General features: G+C 40.7%; 4 protein-coding genes across 7 annotated transcripts; 2 read left to right on the forward strand and 2 right to left on the reverse strand.

Annotated features, from left to right (window-relative positions):
- Positions 1-189: 189 nt before the first annotated feature.
- On the forward strand, positions 190-7375 carry LOC124191309 (rapamycin-insensitive companion of mTOR-like). Its single transcript, XM_046584469.1, has 21 exons — positions 190-359; positions 484-543; positions 620-785; positions 849-980; positions 1046-1236; positions 1302-1690; positions 1760-2069; positions 2137-2474; positions 2536-2652; positions 2731-2913; positions 2983-3191; positions 3261-3350; positions 3422-3638; positions 3697-3920; positions 3978-4042; positions 4099-4238; positions 4312-4555; positions 4626-5708; positions 5781-5886; positions 5966-6104; positions 7056-7375. Exons 1-21 carry the CDS (start codon positions 323-325, stop codon positions 7110-7112), a joined length of 4497 nt encoding a protein of 1498 aa, XP_046440425.1. The 5' UTR covers positions 190-322; the 3' UTR covers positions 7113-7375.
- On the reverse strand, positions 7317-9439 carry LOC124191311 (high mobility group protein I-like). 4 transcript variants are annotated; one of them, XM_046584474.1, is made up of 4 exons: positions 9416-9439; positions 8361-8478; positions 8119-8274; positions 7317-8051 (listed from the first exon to the last, which is right to left on the reverse strand). In XM_046584474.1, exons 2-4 carry the CDS (start codon positions 8430-8432, stop codon positions 7944-7946), a joined length of 336 nt encoding a protein of 111 aa, XP_046440430.1. In that variant the 5' UTR covers positions 8433-8478; positions 9416-9439; the 3' UTR covers positions 7317-7943. The 4 variants fall into 4 exon arrangements, with proteins under 4 accessions (XP_046440430.1, XP_046440428.1, XP_046440429.1 ...); XM_046584472.1 differs by having other exon boundaries at positions 8361-8480; positions 9015-9433; XM_046584473.1 differs by lacking the exon at positions 9416-9439 and adding an exon at positions 9273-9404 and having other exon boundaries at positions 8361-8480.
- Positions 9440-10077: 638 nt separating this feature from the next.
- On the reverse strand, positions 10078-10704 carry LOC124190332 (U11/U12 small nuclear ribonucleoprotein 25 kDa protein-like). Its single transcript, XM_046582956.1, has one exon. It carries the CDS (start codon positions 10702-10704, stop codon positions 10078-10080), a length of 627 nt encoding a protein of 208 aa, XP_046438912.1.
- Positions 10705-10814: 110 nt separating this feature from the next.
- LOC124191310 (peptidylprolyl isomerase domain and WD repeat-containing protein 1-like) lies at positions 10815-13472 on the forward strand. Its single transcript, XM_046584470.1, has 12 exons — positions 10815-10944; positions 11018-11120; positions 11181-11377; positions 11447-11534; positions 11608-11713; positions 11773-11991; positions 12056-12364; positions 12425-12561; positions 12624-12721; positions 12812-13000; positions 13066-13217; positions 13285-13472. Exons 1-12 carry the CDS (start codon positions 10827-10829, stop codon positions 13426-13428), a joined length of 1860 nt encoding a protein of 619 aa, XP_046440426.1. The 5' UTR covers positions 10815-10826; the 3' UTR covers positions 13429-13472.
- The last annotated feature ends 136 nt before the right edge of the window (positions 13473-13608 follow it).

The following is a 13608-nucleotide window of genomic DNA, read 5'->3' on the forward strand; positions in this document are numbered from 1 at the left end:
TTACAAGCTTTTTTTAATATTTACAAAAAAAAAATACTTTAAAATCATATTCATGGATCGCGTTTTCAGAAGAAAAATATATATGTTAATTTTTTGTGAAAGAAATTTTTCTCTAATAATGGACTTTTATAAAAAAATTATCAATTAAAAAGTTTATGTTGTGAATGGAACTTTCAAATACGCTATATTCATTCTCTTGTGATACATAACATAGCCCTTATTAGTAATCTAGATTGCTTCATAGAACGGGAGAACACGTTTCGCATTCAAAAAAGTTCAATCGCGCGCGTTTATTCTCTCAGTTGTTTGTCAACCTTCGAAAATGGAGGTGCCTCGACGATTGGGGCGAACTGTCAAACGTAAATTTTTATTTATTTTTTTTGTTTTACTATAGGAAATTAATTTTCCTACAGTATTTCTGTTTTGTGTGCAAGCTTTCTACATTGTTTGATATTTAATCTTGAATCCTGTTTCTTCATCTAGTAAATGCTACTTCAGATGTGCTAGTTTCTTCAGCAATTGTGAATGGTAACCCTCAAACTGGTAAACTACAAATTTATAGACAAATACTTTATTATGTTTTATTGGTGACTGACTTCCTTGTACTATAAATGTCAAGACCTGACTCCCAGCATTAAGGATGCTTTGCTGCAAATGTGCTGCAAAGATGTTGTTACCCTTGGCAAACCTCAACACATAGGATCGGTTTTAAATGTAATCTCAAAGCATATTGAGAAGAAAGGCTGTGACAGCATTGGACTGGACATTTTGGATTTTTTTATATGGTCTCAAAAGAAGAGTTATATACTTTGTTGTGTATCAGTATTGAAAGATCCTTTTTTTTCCAGTCTACGAATTGCTTTGATCAACGACAGCAAAGCCGTAAGAGCTGCTGGTCTAAGGATAATTAGACTGTGCTTAAAAAATGAAGAATATGCACAAAAATTGGTTCAAGCAGATCTTCATTACTTCATTGCAAAGTATTATAAAGAATGAAATATAGAGGAACAAGCATATTAAGCTATATCTTTTGGTTCTCTAATAGGTGTCTGGATGTGCTCGTGGATAACATGGCAGAACGTGCTCAAGCCTTGAGATTATGTAGGAGATTGATGCTGGTTGATCCACCATCATTCCCTGTTGCTCTGGCGCGTTCAATTGTAGCTCTTGCTTTTGATGGCACCAAAGAAAAGGACCGTTTAGTACGAGCATCTTTGGCTATTCTAGCTGAACTTTGTAAGGTTTATTTCTATTAAAAGCCAAATCAAGACATCAATCCATTGAATTCAATCCATTTATAGGTATCGTAAACCCATCCGTGTTCGTTGCCAGCGGAGGTGTTCGATGTTTCTCATCTGCTGTTTTAGATTGCTCCTCTGCTCGTATGCAAGAAGCTATGATGGCATCCCTACTCTACCTATTCGACACAGAGCCGCGACGTGAGCTTTCGAAATTAAACCTGCGATTTCTGATTGCTCCCTATAGTGATTTCCACTATAGACACTACATAGATGCAGGAGAAGGAAACAATTCATCTACTACGACAGATGATCGTGAGCTTCGTCTACTCTGCGCTAAGCAAGCACTGCTTACAGTTCTTAGGTCTTGGAATGGAGTATTACATGTTATGAGCTGCAAAATTCTTGAAGACCTAGTCAAAGTCTTGCTCCCATGTCACTTGGAAACCAGGGCAAGTTCTTTCATCTTGATTGGATAGCTTGGTGGTTTATAATTAAATGACAATTACATTTTCATATAGAAATCAATGTTGGAATTCTTCTATACACTTCTGCGGTTACCACTGCCGGAATGGACGGACGAATTTTCCGTAGCGCTTCTAGCTACTGATCCGTCCCGTGTACAGGACGCCTGGAAGCTGCAGGAAGGCTATGTAGCTGCAGAAGGCAAATGTCTACTACCGCACATTTCCAAATTCAGACCAAATCTTGTATTAAACCATATGGCCTTGTTGGTTTACTGCTTGGTTGAAGCCAGATTAGTCCAGACACTTGTGGAAGTAATTACGACAAGTGACACTTTTATATCGGTCCGAGCAACAATTTTGCTGGGTACACTCTCGCATAATATAATAAATATTAACTATTATTATTAAATTATGAATCTGTTCCTTTTTAGGAGAGTTATTGCATTTAAGTAGTACTTTGCTGCCACCCTCCTGTCACGGGACAAAAATGTGTCTGCCTCAATTAGTTGACTGCATTACGTCACTTAAAAGCGACCCAGTGAAACGCCACCGAGCCGCCCAAGCAGCAGCAGCCCTCTCCAAAATTCACCAACTTAAGAAAAAAGGAATCGTTCCCTACAGTTTAGCTCTTAAACAAATCGTTGAATTAGAAAGAAGAGCATCGTGCAACAAACACTCCTCCGTGAGATACAAGAAAACTGAGGAGAATGCAACCAACATCCATCGAGACGAGACGGAGTTTCAGACCAATGGAGAAATGGAATCAGAGGTATGAATTTGTGTTCGCCCATTATAAAATAAATCAGATTTTAAAAATTTGGAATTTGTAGATGAGATCCAGCAGAGATTCTGATAGCGTTCTTTCAGCACTTTCTCGAGACTGTGGAGTCCTGGCGCAAAAAGATTCATTGATTTGGAACTGGTCCGTTTTATCCAATCTTTTCTTGGTAAAGATTATCTCATAGAAATCCATCTTTTCTTAAATAATCGAATTTTGTATAAACTTGTTATTGATTTATTATTAGTGGAGTAAGATGAATTCTTGCGCGTTGGAAGATTCGAATTTGAGATCGATTTTCCGTCGGGTAATGCAATTCTACAAGCCCACTAGCAATCAGTTTTGTCAATGCGAATTTAATAATAGCCGTATGCGTCTGTATTCGACCGTTGGTTGTTATCTGATGGATTCTCTTACAGTTATTGAAGAGGTAATCTTTTTCTTCTATTTGAATTTATGGTTTGTTATTAAATTTTTTGGTCGATTTTTATTTTTACAGTTGGAATGTGAAAAGATTTTGGCCGAATTTCTGGATGATGTTAGCAGTGCAATCCGTGATATTTCTCTGGCTTCTTCGGCTCATGACTGCCTACTAAGTCCTGGGCGACTTTCTACAACAGCTTGCCGGGATTACTTCCTTTTTATCGGTCGATTGAGCAGCACCGCTAATGGAATTATCGCTTTGGAGAAAGCTGGCATTTTTCAAGAGTACTACATCAAAATTCATGTTTCTTTCCCTCAATAGTGTTACTTACTTATTTTTTTATCAAACAACAGCCTTTTAGAACTGGTAGCTAGTACAAATCACGATTGCTACTTGAAGGTTATCGCTTCCACGCTCAATTTCCATACCGACGGGTATGCTAGGTAAACAAACAAAAGTTCCATTCATCATTTCTCAACTTTTAGGAATTTATATCGAATTATTATTGATGCAGGGCTATCTTGAAAAAGATTTTACTTGGAACCGTGGAATCCGGCAGAATTTATGCCACGCATCATATACGAGTGCTATTGCGAGCCGCAGAAGAGCATGGAACAACAAGCACGCTCGCAAAGTGGGTTATACCCTTACTGCTTAATCAACTTAATGATAAATGTCGAGCCGTAGTCATAGCTGCTGCCGATATTCTCGATGAAGCCACCGACGATCCAGTAGGAGAATCACTTGCAACTTCTTGTTCTGATGTTCATTAATGTATTTTTGAAATAGGCTTGCATTGAAGTGCTGATTCCGCTTCAGACGCAATTTGTTCAGTTAATTCAAGATCAGGAAAAACAACATTTAGATTCTCGCGCACGATTATTGCTAATTAAAACGCTGTCAATCATGTCCGGATTCAAACATTGGCAAGAAACCTTCGTTGAAACGGAAAACACAAAGATTTCCCTTGTTCAACAAGAATTGGATCAGTGGATTAGCCACCTAAACGTTCGGTAAAATCTGATCAAGCCTTACAATCACGTCTATTTTCTAACATTTTCTGTCTGCAGGTATGTGCAGTTGGTTGAAAGTGATTTAGCTGATGGATTGACTCAGCATCAACGAGCTGAAGATGGTATTTGTTTAATATAAGCGTGATATCGCCATCAATATTCTAAAACCACTATTTAGGTCGCTATGGTCGCCTGAGCAACGTCCGACATGCAATTCGAGATCTGCCTATGCCTCCCCATCTTTTCTCTCAGTTAAATCAACACCGAGAAGGACTAGACTTTCTGCGTACTTCAGGGCAGCTTTCTAAGCTCTTCACGGTAGTACCTCATCTTTCCACCGAGCTAACAAAGAAAATGTACCTTCAATTTAAGGGTTTCTCCTATACTGCAGGTGGTTACTAATGGATCCATTGAAACGGAAGAAGAAATATTGGAACTCAAAGCCGCTGTGTGGGCTTGTGCTCATTTAGGAACCTCAGAATCTGGGGTTGCGTTACTGGAGTCGGCTCAGGTGGTGGAAGCCTTGGTTCGTATTGCTTCGTTCTCAACTATCTTGACGCTGAGGGGCACGGCTTTTTTCGCTCTCAATCTGGTCGCTGTGACAACTGCCGGAGTGGATATTCTTGCTCGATTTGGTAAGATATATTTCGAGGAGTATTTACTAGAGATTAAGAGCTGGTTTATTTATCGAGTTGTCTCTTTCAGGCTGGGCTTCCATCAAACGACACCATGGCGAACTATGGCATGTGTTGGATGATTCCGAGTGGAATTCTCTTTATTTCCAGCATGTCAATGATCCATTCGTACTCAAAGACAGCATCCGGCTCAATGTAGAGCGCGAGCGTCTACGTACTGTTAGCCAGAGTTCTTGTCACAGCGTCACTTTTGCCGCTGATGAAAGAGAAGATACGAAAACGGCATCGATAGTGACATCAACTCCTCGTCAAAGAACCGGTTCGCTTGGCCAGCCGACTGGCTGCTGGGAAACAGACTCGCAGCCCTATTCTCTCGAAGGTTCTTCCATCAATTTCGATTCGGATTCCGATCGTTCGTCTGATGTTGCAAGCGCTGAAGGTGCCATTCGCAGTTGTCGAAGAGCATACACGTTGCCCCTGTCAACGCAAACCCCCGGACAAGAGTACGCTCCTCACTTCCGCAGCTTTAGCGATTCACATTATCCAATGGCAGATGACGCTTCGTGTGTGGTTCCCACTTCGCCTAGTAGCCGGCCAAAGAGAGAGTCGCGCATTTGGAGTAAATTACGGACTAGTTTGCGATTGCGTCGATCTAAGCGTTTCTCCCTGCCCGTGCGAGATGTTTTCTACGTACCGCCAGACACTCCAAAGGTTATCCAATTGCTCCGAACGGAACTGACGGACGGAGCCCTGGGATCAGCAGAAGATACACTTTCCTCGTCCGCTGCGGAAGACGCGTCTAGTGAAGACGACGATAAAGAAGAAGCGGATGCTACTCCGTTACACTTTGAATATCAACTCAATCGCATCGGTTCGATTTTGAGTCGATTAAAATCGGTTCCCTATAAAAGAAGACCCCGAATTTTCAGCTCGTCGAGCAACAGGTCTGGTTGCTACATTGGACTCTGTCTGCCGATTCGGCTCTCGTACCTACACCCACCGTCGGATTGGTTTGAGCAACCCGATCTTATGATTAATACCATCAGCTTATCGAACATGACGCTCAATGAAGAGCCTCAGTTTGTTCATGAAAGCCAACACTGTATCATTTGCTCCAAAGATCCTTCCGTCCTTGACGTGGAATCAGAATCAAGTAAATTTCATTTAATAGTTTATATTTAGTTAATCAAGCATTATTTTAACAATTTATACTTTTTAACAACAGAACAAACCGAGGAAGAAAAGTGGCTGGTAAGAAAAGAACTATTGCGACTAGTGACCAATATGGGGAGCTCTGTTGGTTTGAATGCCAACGAACAAGGTCTTCTCAGGTATGTATTTTGATTAAGATGTGATCAAATATTAATTAAAAAAAAAAAACGTGTCAAATATTGAATTTATCGACTGTAGGTTGAAGCAACGATTTCCATGGGCATTTCACGATGTTTGTCTCTTCTCAGATGTCTGCTACATTATGGCCTCGTACGGTTACCGGTTGCGCGCGCGCCGTTTCCTTCACGAGTTATTTATGGACTCGCCGTTTGACGAGGTGAGATAAATGATTTTTCACTGTATTGACTACTCGTAAGCGCTAGCCAACGGCTTGTGACGAGCGAAGAGTTTACACGACATGGCGTCCAAGCATTAGTAGAAGCGCCACAAGACTCTTTAGTTGGCTATTATTGGCGGAGCTACGACTCGTCAGGAATTCGTATGCGCTCAGTAAGCCTTGACCATCGCCACATGTGCGATGAGTTGCAGGAGGCTTTCTCCGACGTTTGCTTGTATTATTCTGCTTTGCTGGAACCCCGCCCGGAAGGGCCAGGAAGCGAGGGCCTGCGGAGCGCTCAGGAAACCACGGTTCAACCGTCGCTGCTTTAGACCCGCCAGTCAAACGGACTGCATCGATAAATTCAACAGATGAATTCACTCCTTGGGGACAGGGTAGGTTACACGAACTGTCGGGCACGTGAATGAGTGGCAAGGATCCCCTAGTTCCACAACCGCACACGAGTTGATTGGTGAAATCCCCACTTGCTGGAACGTGAACCATAAAGTAGATGTAGGTTTCGTTGATTTGCACACAACTTTCTGCGCAGGCAGACGGTCCTGGCTGATTTAAATCCGTTTGATTCATCGGGAAAATGAGGGCCTTTTGCTGATTTATGGAACGGTGATTGACGCACTGCAAGTAGCTCAGTTCCGGTAGCGCAACAGTCCATGACCACCACTGAGCTAGACAAGAGAGAACCAGGAAAAGTGTCCTACTCCTTGCCATGGTCGGCATTGTACTGCCGAATTTGGTATCCGGATGGATGGATTTATATACCGGGTAGTATACAATCCTTTGCTATTCCAGACAACTGTCAGTAAACAAAATCACCAACGACGCTATATATAATTTGTTTCTGCCAATGCGATTGATTTCCAAACAAACCATTGAAACACGCGCTCAAATGACTAAAATTGTTTATCCTTTTTCTCTATTTTGTATCTCTAGCTGTACGCGGTAGCAGTTTCCCGACTGAAGGTGAACGTTGAATTAGCTGAAGACTAAAACGTCGACTTTTGGTGATCCATTTTCCTATTATAACCGTGTCCTCATTACCATCTATCATCTCGATTCCTGCCACGCCTTCTAGTCAACGCCTTGAAATGTTGAGATTCAAGTTTGTTATGACGGTTGGGTTTTCTCGTCACTGTAACTGATGTGTGTGTGTGTTAATTATACCCGAGTTAATTTCACTACTAATTGAAAATGTAATATCAACCGAAATCTTGTATTGGATGGCCAGAAAAAAAATGAGGATAGCGTCACGAGTGAAACGTTTTTTTTTTTATGTTTGTGGCTCAGTTGTCGAATTCAATGTATGATGTGCAGAATCGGATGGGATGGCAGAGTTGGGTTTCTTTGCCGAGATGGGGATTTTACAGGTGCGAGAAACGGAGGAGGGTATCATCCATCCAGGAATTCATCCACGTAAAAAATAGGGGACTAATAAGAGAACTGCACGTAACACTCCATCAAGTTTGGGATGAAAACGGTATAATAAAAAGAGTTAAGGAAAACGTACGCACACGAGACGACGGTGAGAAGATGGGATAAAAAATCAGCAGTTGAAGTTGGCGATTTGCGGTAGGTGGTGGTGGGGTTTACAAGTGGGTGGATACTATTTAAAAAGTATGGTATGAGATGAGGGGTAAATTGTGTTAAAATAAAAAGAAAAAAATTTAAGAAAGTATGATGCGAAATGGTTTTCTGCAATTTTTTTGAAGGGACGTGTTCTAGTAATCTCGTCGAATCGTGTTCTATGTCGAACTCAAAAAACGATGAAAATCAAAGAATAACCCCCATTTTAAGATTGTGGGTAGTTTTGAACACGTCTTTTTATGATGACTCTCCATCATCTCCTGCAGACTCATCTTCAGCAGACTCTTCTTGTTTGCTGGCTTCTGGCTTCTTGGGACGGCCACGACCACGACCACCGCCAGGGGACTGAACATAATGTGCAATGTTAGTTACCATTATCGATCAAAGGATTGCAACCAAGCATTTTTTTTACCTTGGACTTGGCAGCAGATGCTCCTGCGGCTCCACTGGCTTTCTTGCCAGATCCCTTTGGTCGACCACGTCCTCGCTTCACCTGAGATTCGCCGCTTTCGGATGATGGTGCTGCGGCCGGGGCTGCTACCCTCTTCTCGGCTTTCTTGGGAGCCTCCTAATAATGATTGAAATAATGATTGAAATATTAATTGAATGATTCCAAACAGTCTTAGTTTTTGATTTCTCTGTAGAAACAATTACTTCTTTGTGCTCGGCATCAATTGCTTTCTTCGCAGGACGTCCGCGTTTCTTGGGGGAAGCAGCATCGGCCATTTTATTCAAACTGTTGGATTCCTTTACTCTGTTTAAAGATTAAAAAACCTGAAAAAAGTCACGGAAATTAGTAACGGACAAGATTAGCCGATAGCATTTCAAATAGTCTAAGGGCGGGAAAAAGCCAAACTCGCCACCCGCCATCACTGGACGACCTCCCCTACAACACACGCGAACTCCCAACACTACTTCCCCACCTCCCTTATTTCCTGTTTGTTAAAATAAAAATACAACCCAAAAATCTATCAAACCACAAAAATACTGTTAAAATTCCAAAAATAAATACAATAATAAACAAAAAATTATGTACAAATTGTGGATTTTTGGAGAAACGAAAACTTTTTTTTCTTTTTTAATGGCCGGCGGGACGTAGAGAGATGCCCATCCACATACAAGCGTCAGGGAAGAGTGGGAGCAATGGTGGCTGCTGCGATCAATTTACTAGTCAAACTGTCGAGCTTCCCAACGCTTGAAAAATCAATGGCCGACACAGAACGGGGGTAGAATATGCAGCCAATGTTTTGACAATTTTTCCTAAAATTATTGGGCCTAAAAATAATTTTCCCAAGATTTTTTTCGTACCCTACTTCGGTGGAGATATTCGACGAATAATAAAATATTTTTTTGAGAACGCGTTGGGCCGGGAATATTCAGACGCCACCGTACTCGGGGTATAGACACACACCACACACAGAGATACACTGCGTCAAACCCAAACGGAGGGAAAACGGGTAGTAAACTTGTTCATGGCGGGCCCCCGCGTGCCCAAGCTAAAAGGGAAAGCACAGCCGAGCCAGTTGTTTGTGGGATGAGACTTTTCAGAAAAATTCGTTTACTCACTTTGCCTGCCTTCTAATCGACAAGAAAAATTGCACAAAAATCCCCACAACCTTAATCTAGTTAACATAAAATGTGGAGGATTTAGAAAAAATGCCAACTAATTTTACTCGAATTTTGGGAGACTAACAAAATAATTCTTCTTACCTTGGCAGTCGGCGCGTCTCTCGTCGAGTTCACAAACGGATACTTGGGGATAAAAAGCAACGAAGGCAACTGCGCCGCCGCAGAGAGTTACTACCCAAGCCGTCTAGGTGGCTCTGTAGTCGGACAGTTTTCTATTGGCTCGAATGGAATCTTCCCTTTTTTTTCTTTTATGAGCGGGCGGGAAATTACATCTGCGAGTGTGTACGGGTCTCCTCTCCCTCTACTGGTGTATGTGAACAAAGCTTTTTTTTCTTTCCCTTGGCGAAGCATAGAAAGAAGGGAGGGGGGTGAAACATCGAATTGAGAAGAAAACATAATTTACTTTACACACCCATGACAGCAGCTGGGGAAAACGCCGCTCGACCAATGTGTGGCATTTTTATGTACCTTCTTTTTCTTTCTCTAACTTTTTCGTTGTGTACATTACGCATAGGTCCCACCTTCTTTAAAAAAATAACTTCCAACGGTTCCTGCATTTTCACTGATTCAAATTCAAAATGACACCCCGGGCGAAAATGGTTAAAGGAACCCTTCCCCCCTATCAAAAATCTCAACAAGGCATAGGAGATTTTTTTGTTTTCCTAATCAGAAAATTCTTTGGTATTATTTTAAAGGCGTTTATTTTAGCATCACAAATATTTTACATGAGTTTTTTTGTTCATTACTTTTCTTTAAGTCTTTTGATGAAAGAAACACCATCGCCGTTACTTAGAGCACAGTCTTTTATCGTGGCCATATCGTCTTTCAACTTGGCTCCATGTGCATAAAGCCAGTAGGTTTTCCAAACATATTTCCAGTTAATTCTTCGTTGGCGTTGATTAGCGTCTCGACTCACACTCAACTCGGTAGCTCGTTCAACAGCTCGTTTCAGTTGGCCAACGGTAGCATTTTGGCGAATGATGACAGGCAATGAAGTTCCGTCCTCCCGATGAATTTCTACGTGAATAGCCTGCCCATGTTCCAATGCAATCAAAGATTGAACCTCATCTAATGTGACGGCAGATGGAAGATCATTCAAAATTGGGTCGGTGGCTAACAGCGAGTCGAGAGCGTTTCTTACGAGGTCCACGACCTCTTGATGAGAACAACCAGCGTCAAGTTCAGTCAAATCAGGAAGGCTGGTCTTTTCATTAGGACGCTGTGGAGATTCTTCAGAACTAGACGACGATCGTCTACTCCTCTTGCGATGCTTTTTTTTCGATTTCTTGGATTTACTCTTAGATCGACGATGTTTCTTATCCTTTTTCTTACGTTTTGAACAACGGGATGTAGACTCGTCGACTTCCATGTTTTTAACTTCGAAAGTGTTCTGCTTCGAAATACTGCCAGATTCTGCTATCACTGGATAGATGGCGCGCATAGCGGCATTCGTCTGTCAAATGTTTTCGAACCGGCAAAAGTTTGAGAAAAATGGCGGAATCAACAAGCACTAAGCGCCAACATGAGGAAAATAATTCTGAATCCGATGATGAATTCGTGGGACCTTTACCTTCTGAAGCTGTCCAAACAAAAGCCAAGAAAAAGAAAGGTTTGTTTTTCGGTTGAAAATTAATTACGAGGTTTTGAGAGTTATTTCTAACATTTGACTTATTTGTGCTTAGTTTTGGAGTTTGAAGATCTTTATTTAGACAATCTCCCAAATGTGGAAATGTATGAGCGGAGCTTCATGCATCGAGATGTTGTCACTCATTTGGTCACCACAAAGTAAATCTATAAATTTGAATGTCATCACTGTGAATCATCTAAACGTGTTTTGCTCTACAGGACAAATTTTATCATCACATGTAGTATTGATGGCCATATAAAATTTTGGAAAAAACAAGAACTAGGAATCGAGTTTGTTAAACATTTCCGAGGCCACTTGGGTAACATTCAAGATGTTGGAATCAACTCGTCAGGAACACTGTTGTGCACAATATCAAATGATAAATCTTTGAAGGTTTTTGATGTTGTCAATTTTGGTTTGTGAATTGTTATTACTATCGTTTTGTGCTCCATAAATTGATTTAATTATTTTTTAATTACTTTAGATATGATAAATATGATGAAGTTATCTTACATTCCTGGATGTTGTGAATGGGTTCATTCACCTGGAGACCCAGTATCTGTTCTGGCAGTGTAAGAAATTTGTTTCTGTTGTACATTGTGTTTTTTGTGTTGTTTGATTCAACCGTTTAATTTTACGTTTCAGTTCTGACTCTGAGAATGGCATTATTAATCTTTATGATGGACATGGAATAAATAAGCCTATCCACCAAATTGAAAAATTGCACACCAAGCCAGTGACATTAATCAAAGTAAGTCCTTGATAGTAAAAAATTTGAAATAGCTATTTCATTATTACTTTTTTGCTCAGTATAATGCCGTGTATGAAGCTGTTGTATCCGTCGATAAACAAGGAATTCTGAACTACTGGACAGGCGAAAAAAGTGATTACGCTTTCCCAAAGAATGTTGATTTTGACTCAAAACTCGACACTGATCTCTTTGAATTTGTCAAGCAAAAAACTTATCCCCTAAGTCTGTGTTTTTCCCCGAATGGTGAGCTCTTCGCTACCTACGGAGCAGATCGAAAGGTAATAGGAATCGTATGTAATTAGTATTCAATATAATAACAAATTTATATTTTGTGTTGGAAAGGTCCGAATTTTCAAGTTTGCTACGGGTAAGCTGTCCCGAGTCATCGATGAATCGATACAGCATTACACAGAGCTTCAGCAAAAGAAGGCATTGCCAAACATGGAGTTCAATCGGCGTGTAGCCATGGAAAAGGAAGTTGAAAAGACTGATTGTCTTCATTTTACACGCTTGACTTTTGACGAGAGTGGTCACTTTCTTTTGGTACCAACGATGATTGGAATTAAGGTTATTAACTTGGTTACCAACAGACTAGCCCGTTTAATAGGCAAACCGGAAAACATGCGTTTTCTTCAGTTGTCTCTGATACAGGTAACTAACCTTCTTCCGTTTAGAGAAATCTGCTACCTTACGTGGATCCTTTATTAATAGGGAAAAGCAAGGCACAATCCAGCAGCCGTAACGCTTGAAATGGAAGCTTCAGAAAATCCAACCTTGGAGTCTATCGAACCGGACTCGACACTGTTTGTAACAGCTTTTAAAAAAAATCGCTTTTTCTTATTCACAAGGTAATTTGTTTTTATATTTTATTGTTATCACTACTAACACATTTGGTGACTTTCTATTTTAGGAGAGATCCGGATGATAGTAAAGCACCTGGTACAGAGCGTGATATTTTCAATGAGAAACCTTCTAAAGAAGATATGATTGCAGCTACAGACGCCATCGGTCAGTCATAAAATCAAACCAATTTTTACGTCTAGATCACTCTTTTATTTATACATCTTCCTTAATTTACCTTCTTCATCCGCCACGTAGGAACTCAACGCATTTACGACACCGCCGTACTTCATACCACTGTTGGAGACGTTCACATCCAGCTATTTGGCAAAGAATGTCCTAAAACCGTTGAAAATTTCTGTGTTCATAGCAAAAACGGGTACTTTAACAACCACATTTTCCATCGTTGCATCAAAGGTTTCATGATCCAAACCGGCGATCCATTGGGTAAAGAACTGCTTTGTTGTAAAATACTATTGGAAAAATTTACTAATTCATTTGATGACTTGAAGGAACCGGTACGGGCGGTGAGAGCATATGGGGTGGTGAGTTTGGTGATGAATTCCACCCTTCTCTACGCCATGATCGTCCTTACACAGTGAGTATGGCCAATGCCGGTCCAGGGACAAATGGAAGCCAGTTCTTTATTACGGTTGCTCCAGCGGTAAGTTCATAAAACATTGCTTCTTAATGCGATACATTTATTGATGTAACTTTTCTTTTTGTTTCAGCCGTGGCTTGATAACAAACATACCGTATTTGGGCGAGTTGTAAAAGGGATGGAAGTGGTTCAAGAGATCAGTTCTACCAAGACAAATCCTAAAACTGATAAGCCATACAATGACATCTCTATCATAAGTGTCACTGTTAAATAAGAAACTCAAGTACAAAGGAAATTATGTTTCCACTTAGCAAGTGCTATCCGTATACTGTATTGATGTCATCATCTTTATTTCCCGAAGTTGGCAATTCCTCTGGCTAAAAGTTGAATAACCATCCCCTATAGGATTAAATATTTTCATGATACTTGGACAGATCAGTGTTTGCCTTGAGAT

Source organism: Daphnia pulex, chromosome 3 (genome assembly GCF_021134715.1).
Source record: "Daphnia pulex isolate KAP4 chromosome 3, ASM2113471v1".
Lineage (NCBI taxonomy): Eukaryota > Metazoa > Arthropoda > Branchiopoda > Diplostraca > Daphniidae > Daphnia > Daphnia pulex.

Coding starts and splice junctions, on each gene's coding strand:
- LOC124190332 (XM_046582956.1), bottom strand. CDS start 10,704: ATGGAAGTCGACGAGTCTACATCCCGTTGTTCAAAACGTAAGAAAAAG.
- LOC124191309 (XM_046584469.1), top strand. CDS start 323: ATGGAGGTGCCTCGACGATTGGGGCGAACTGTCAAAC. Junction 786..848: donor ATTTTGGATTTTTTTATATG/GTCTCAAAAGAA, acceptor TTTTTTTTCCAG/TCTACGAATTGCTTTGATCA. Junction 3,192..3,260: donor AAAGCTGGCATTTTTCAAGA/GTACTACATCAA, acceptor ATCAAACAACAG/CCTTTTAGAACTGGTAGCTA.
- LOC124191310 (XM_046584470.1), top strand. CDS start 10,827: ATGGCGGAATCAACAAGCACTAAGCGCCAACATGAGGAAAATAATTCT. Junction 11,378..11,446: donor TTTTGATGTTGTCAATTTTG/GTTTGTGAATTG, acceptor TAATTACTTTAG/ATATGATAAATATGATGAAG. Junction 12,562..12,623: donor CGCTTTTTCTTATTCACAAG/GTAATTTGTTTT, acceptor TTTCTATTTTAG/GAGAGATCCGGATGATAGTA.
- LOC124191311 (XM_046584474.1), bottom strand. CDS start 8,432: ATGGCCGATGCTGCTTCCCCCAAGAAACGCGGACGTCCTGCGAAGAAA. Junction 8,275..8,360: donor TTGATGCCGAGCACAAAGAA/GTAATTGTTTCT, acceptor AATCATTATTAG/GAGGCTCCCAAGAAAGCCGA. Junction 8,052..8,118: donor CATCTGCTGCCAAGTCCAAG/GTAAAAAAAATG, acceptor CATTATGTTCAG/TCCCCTGGCGGTGGTCGTGG.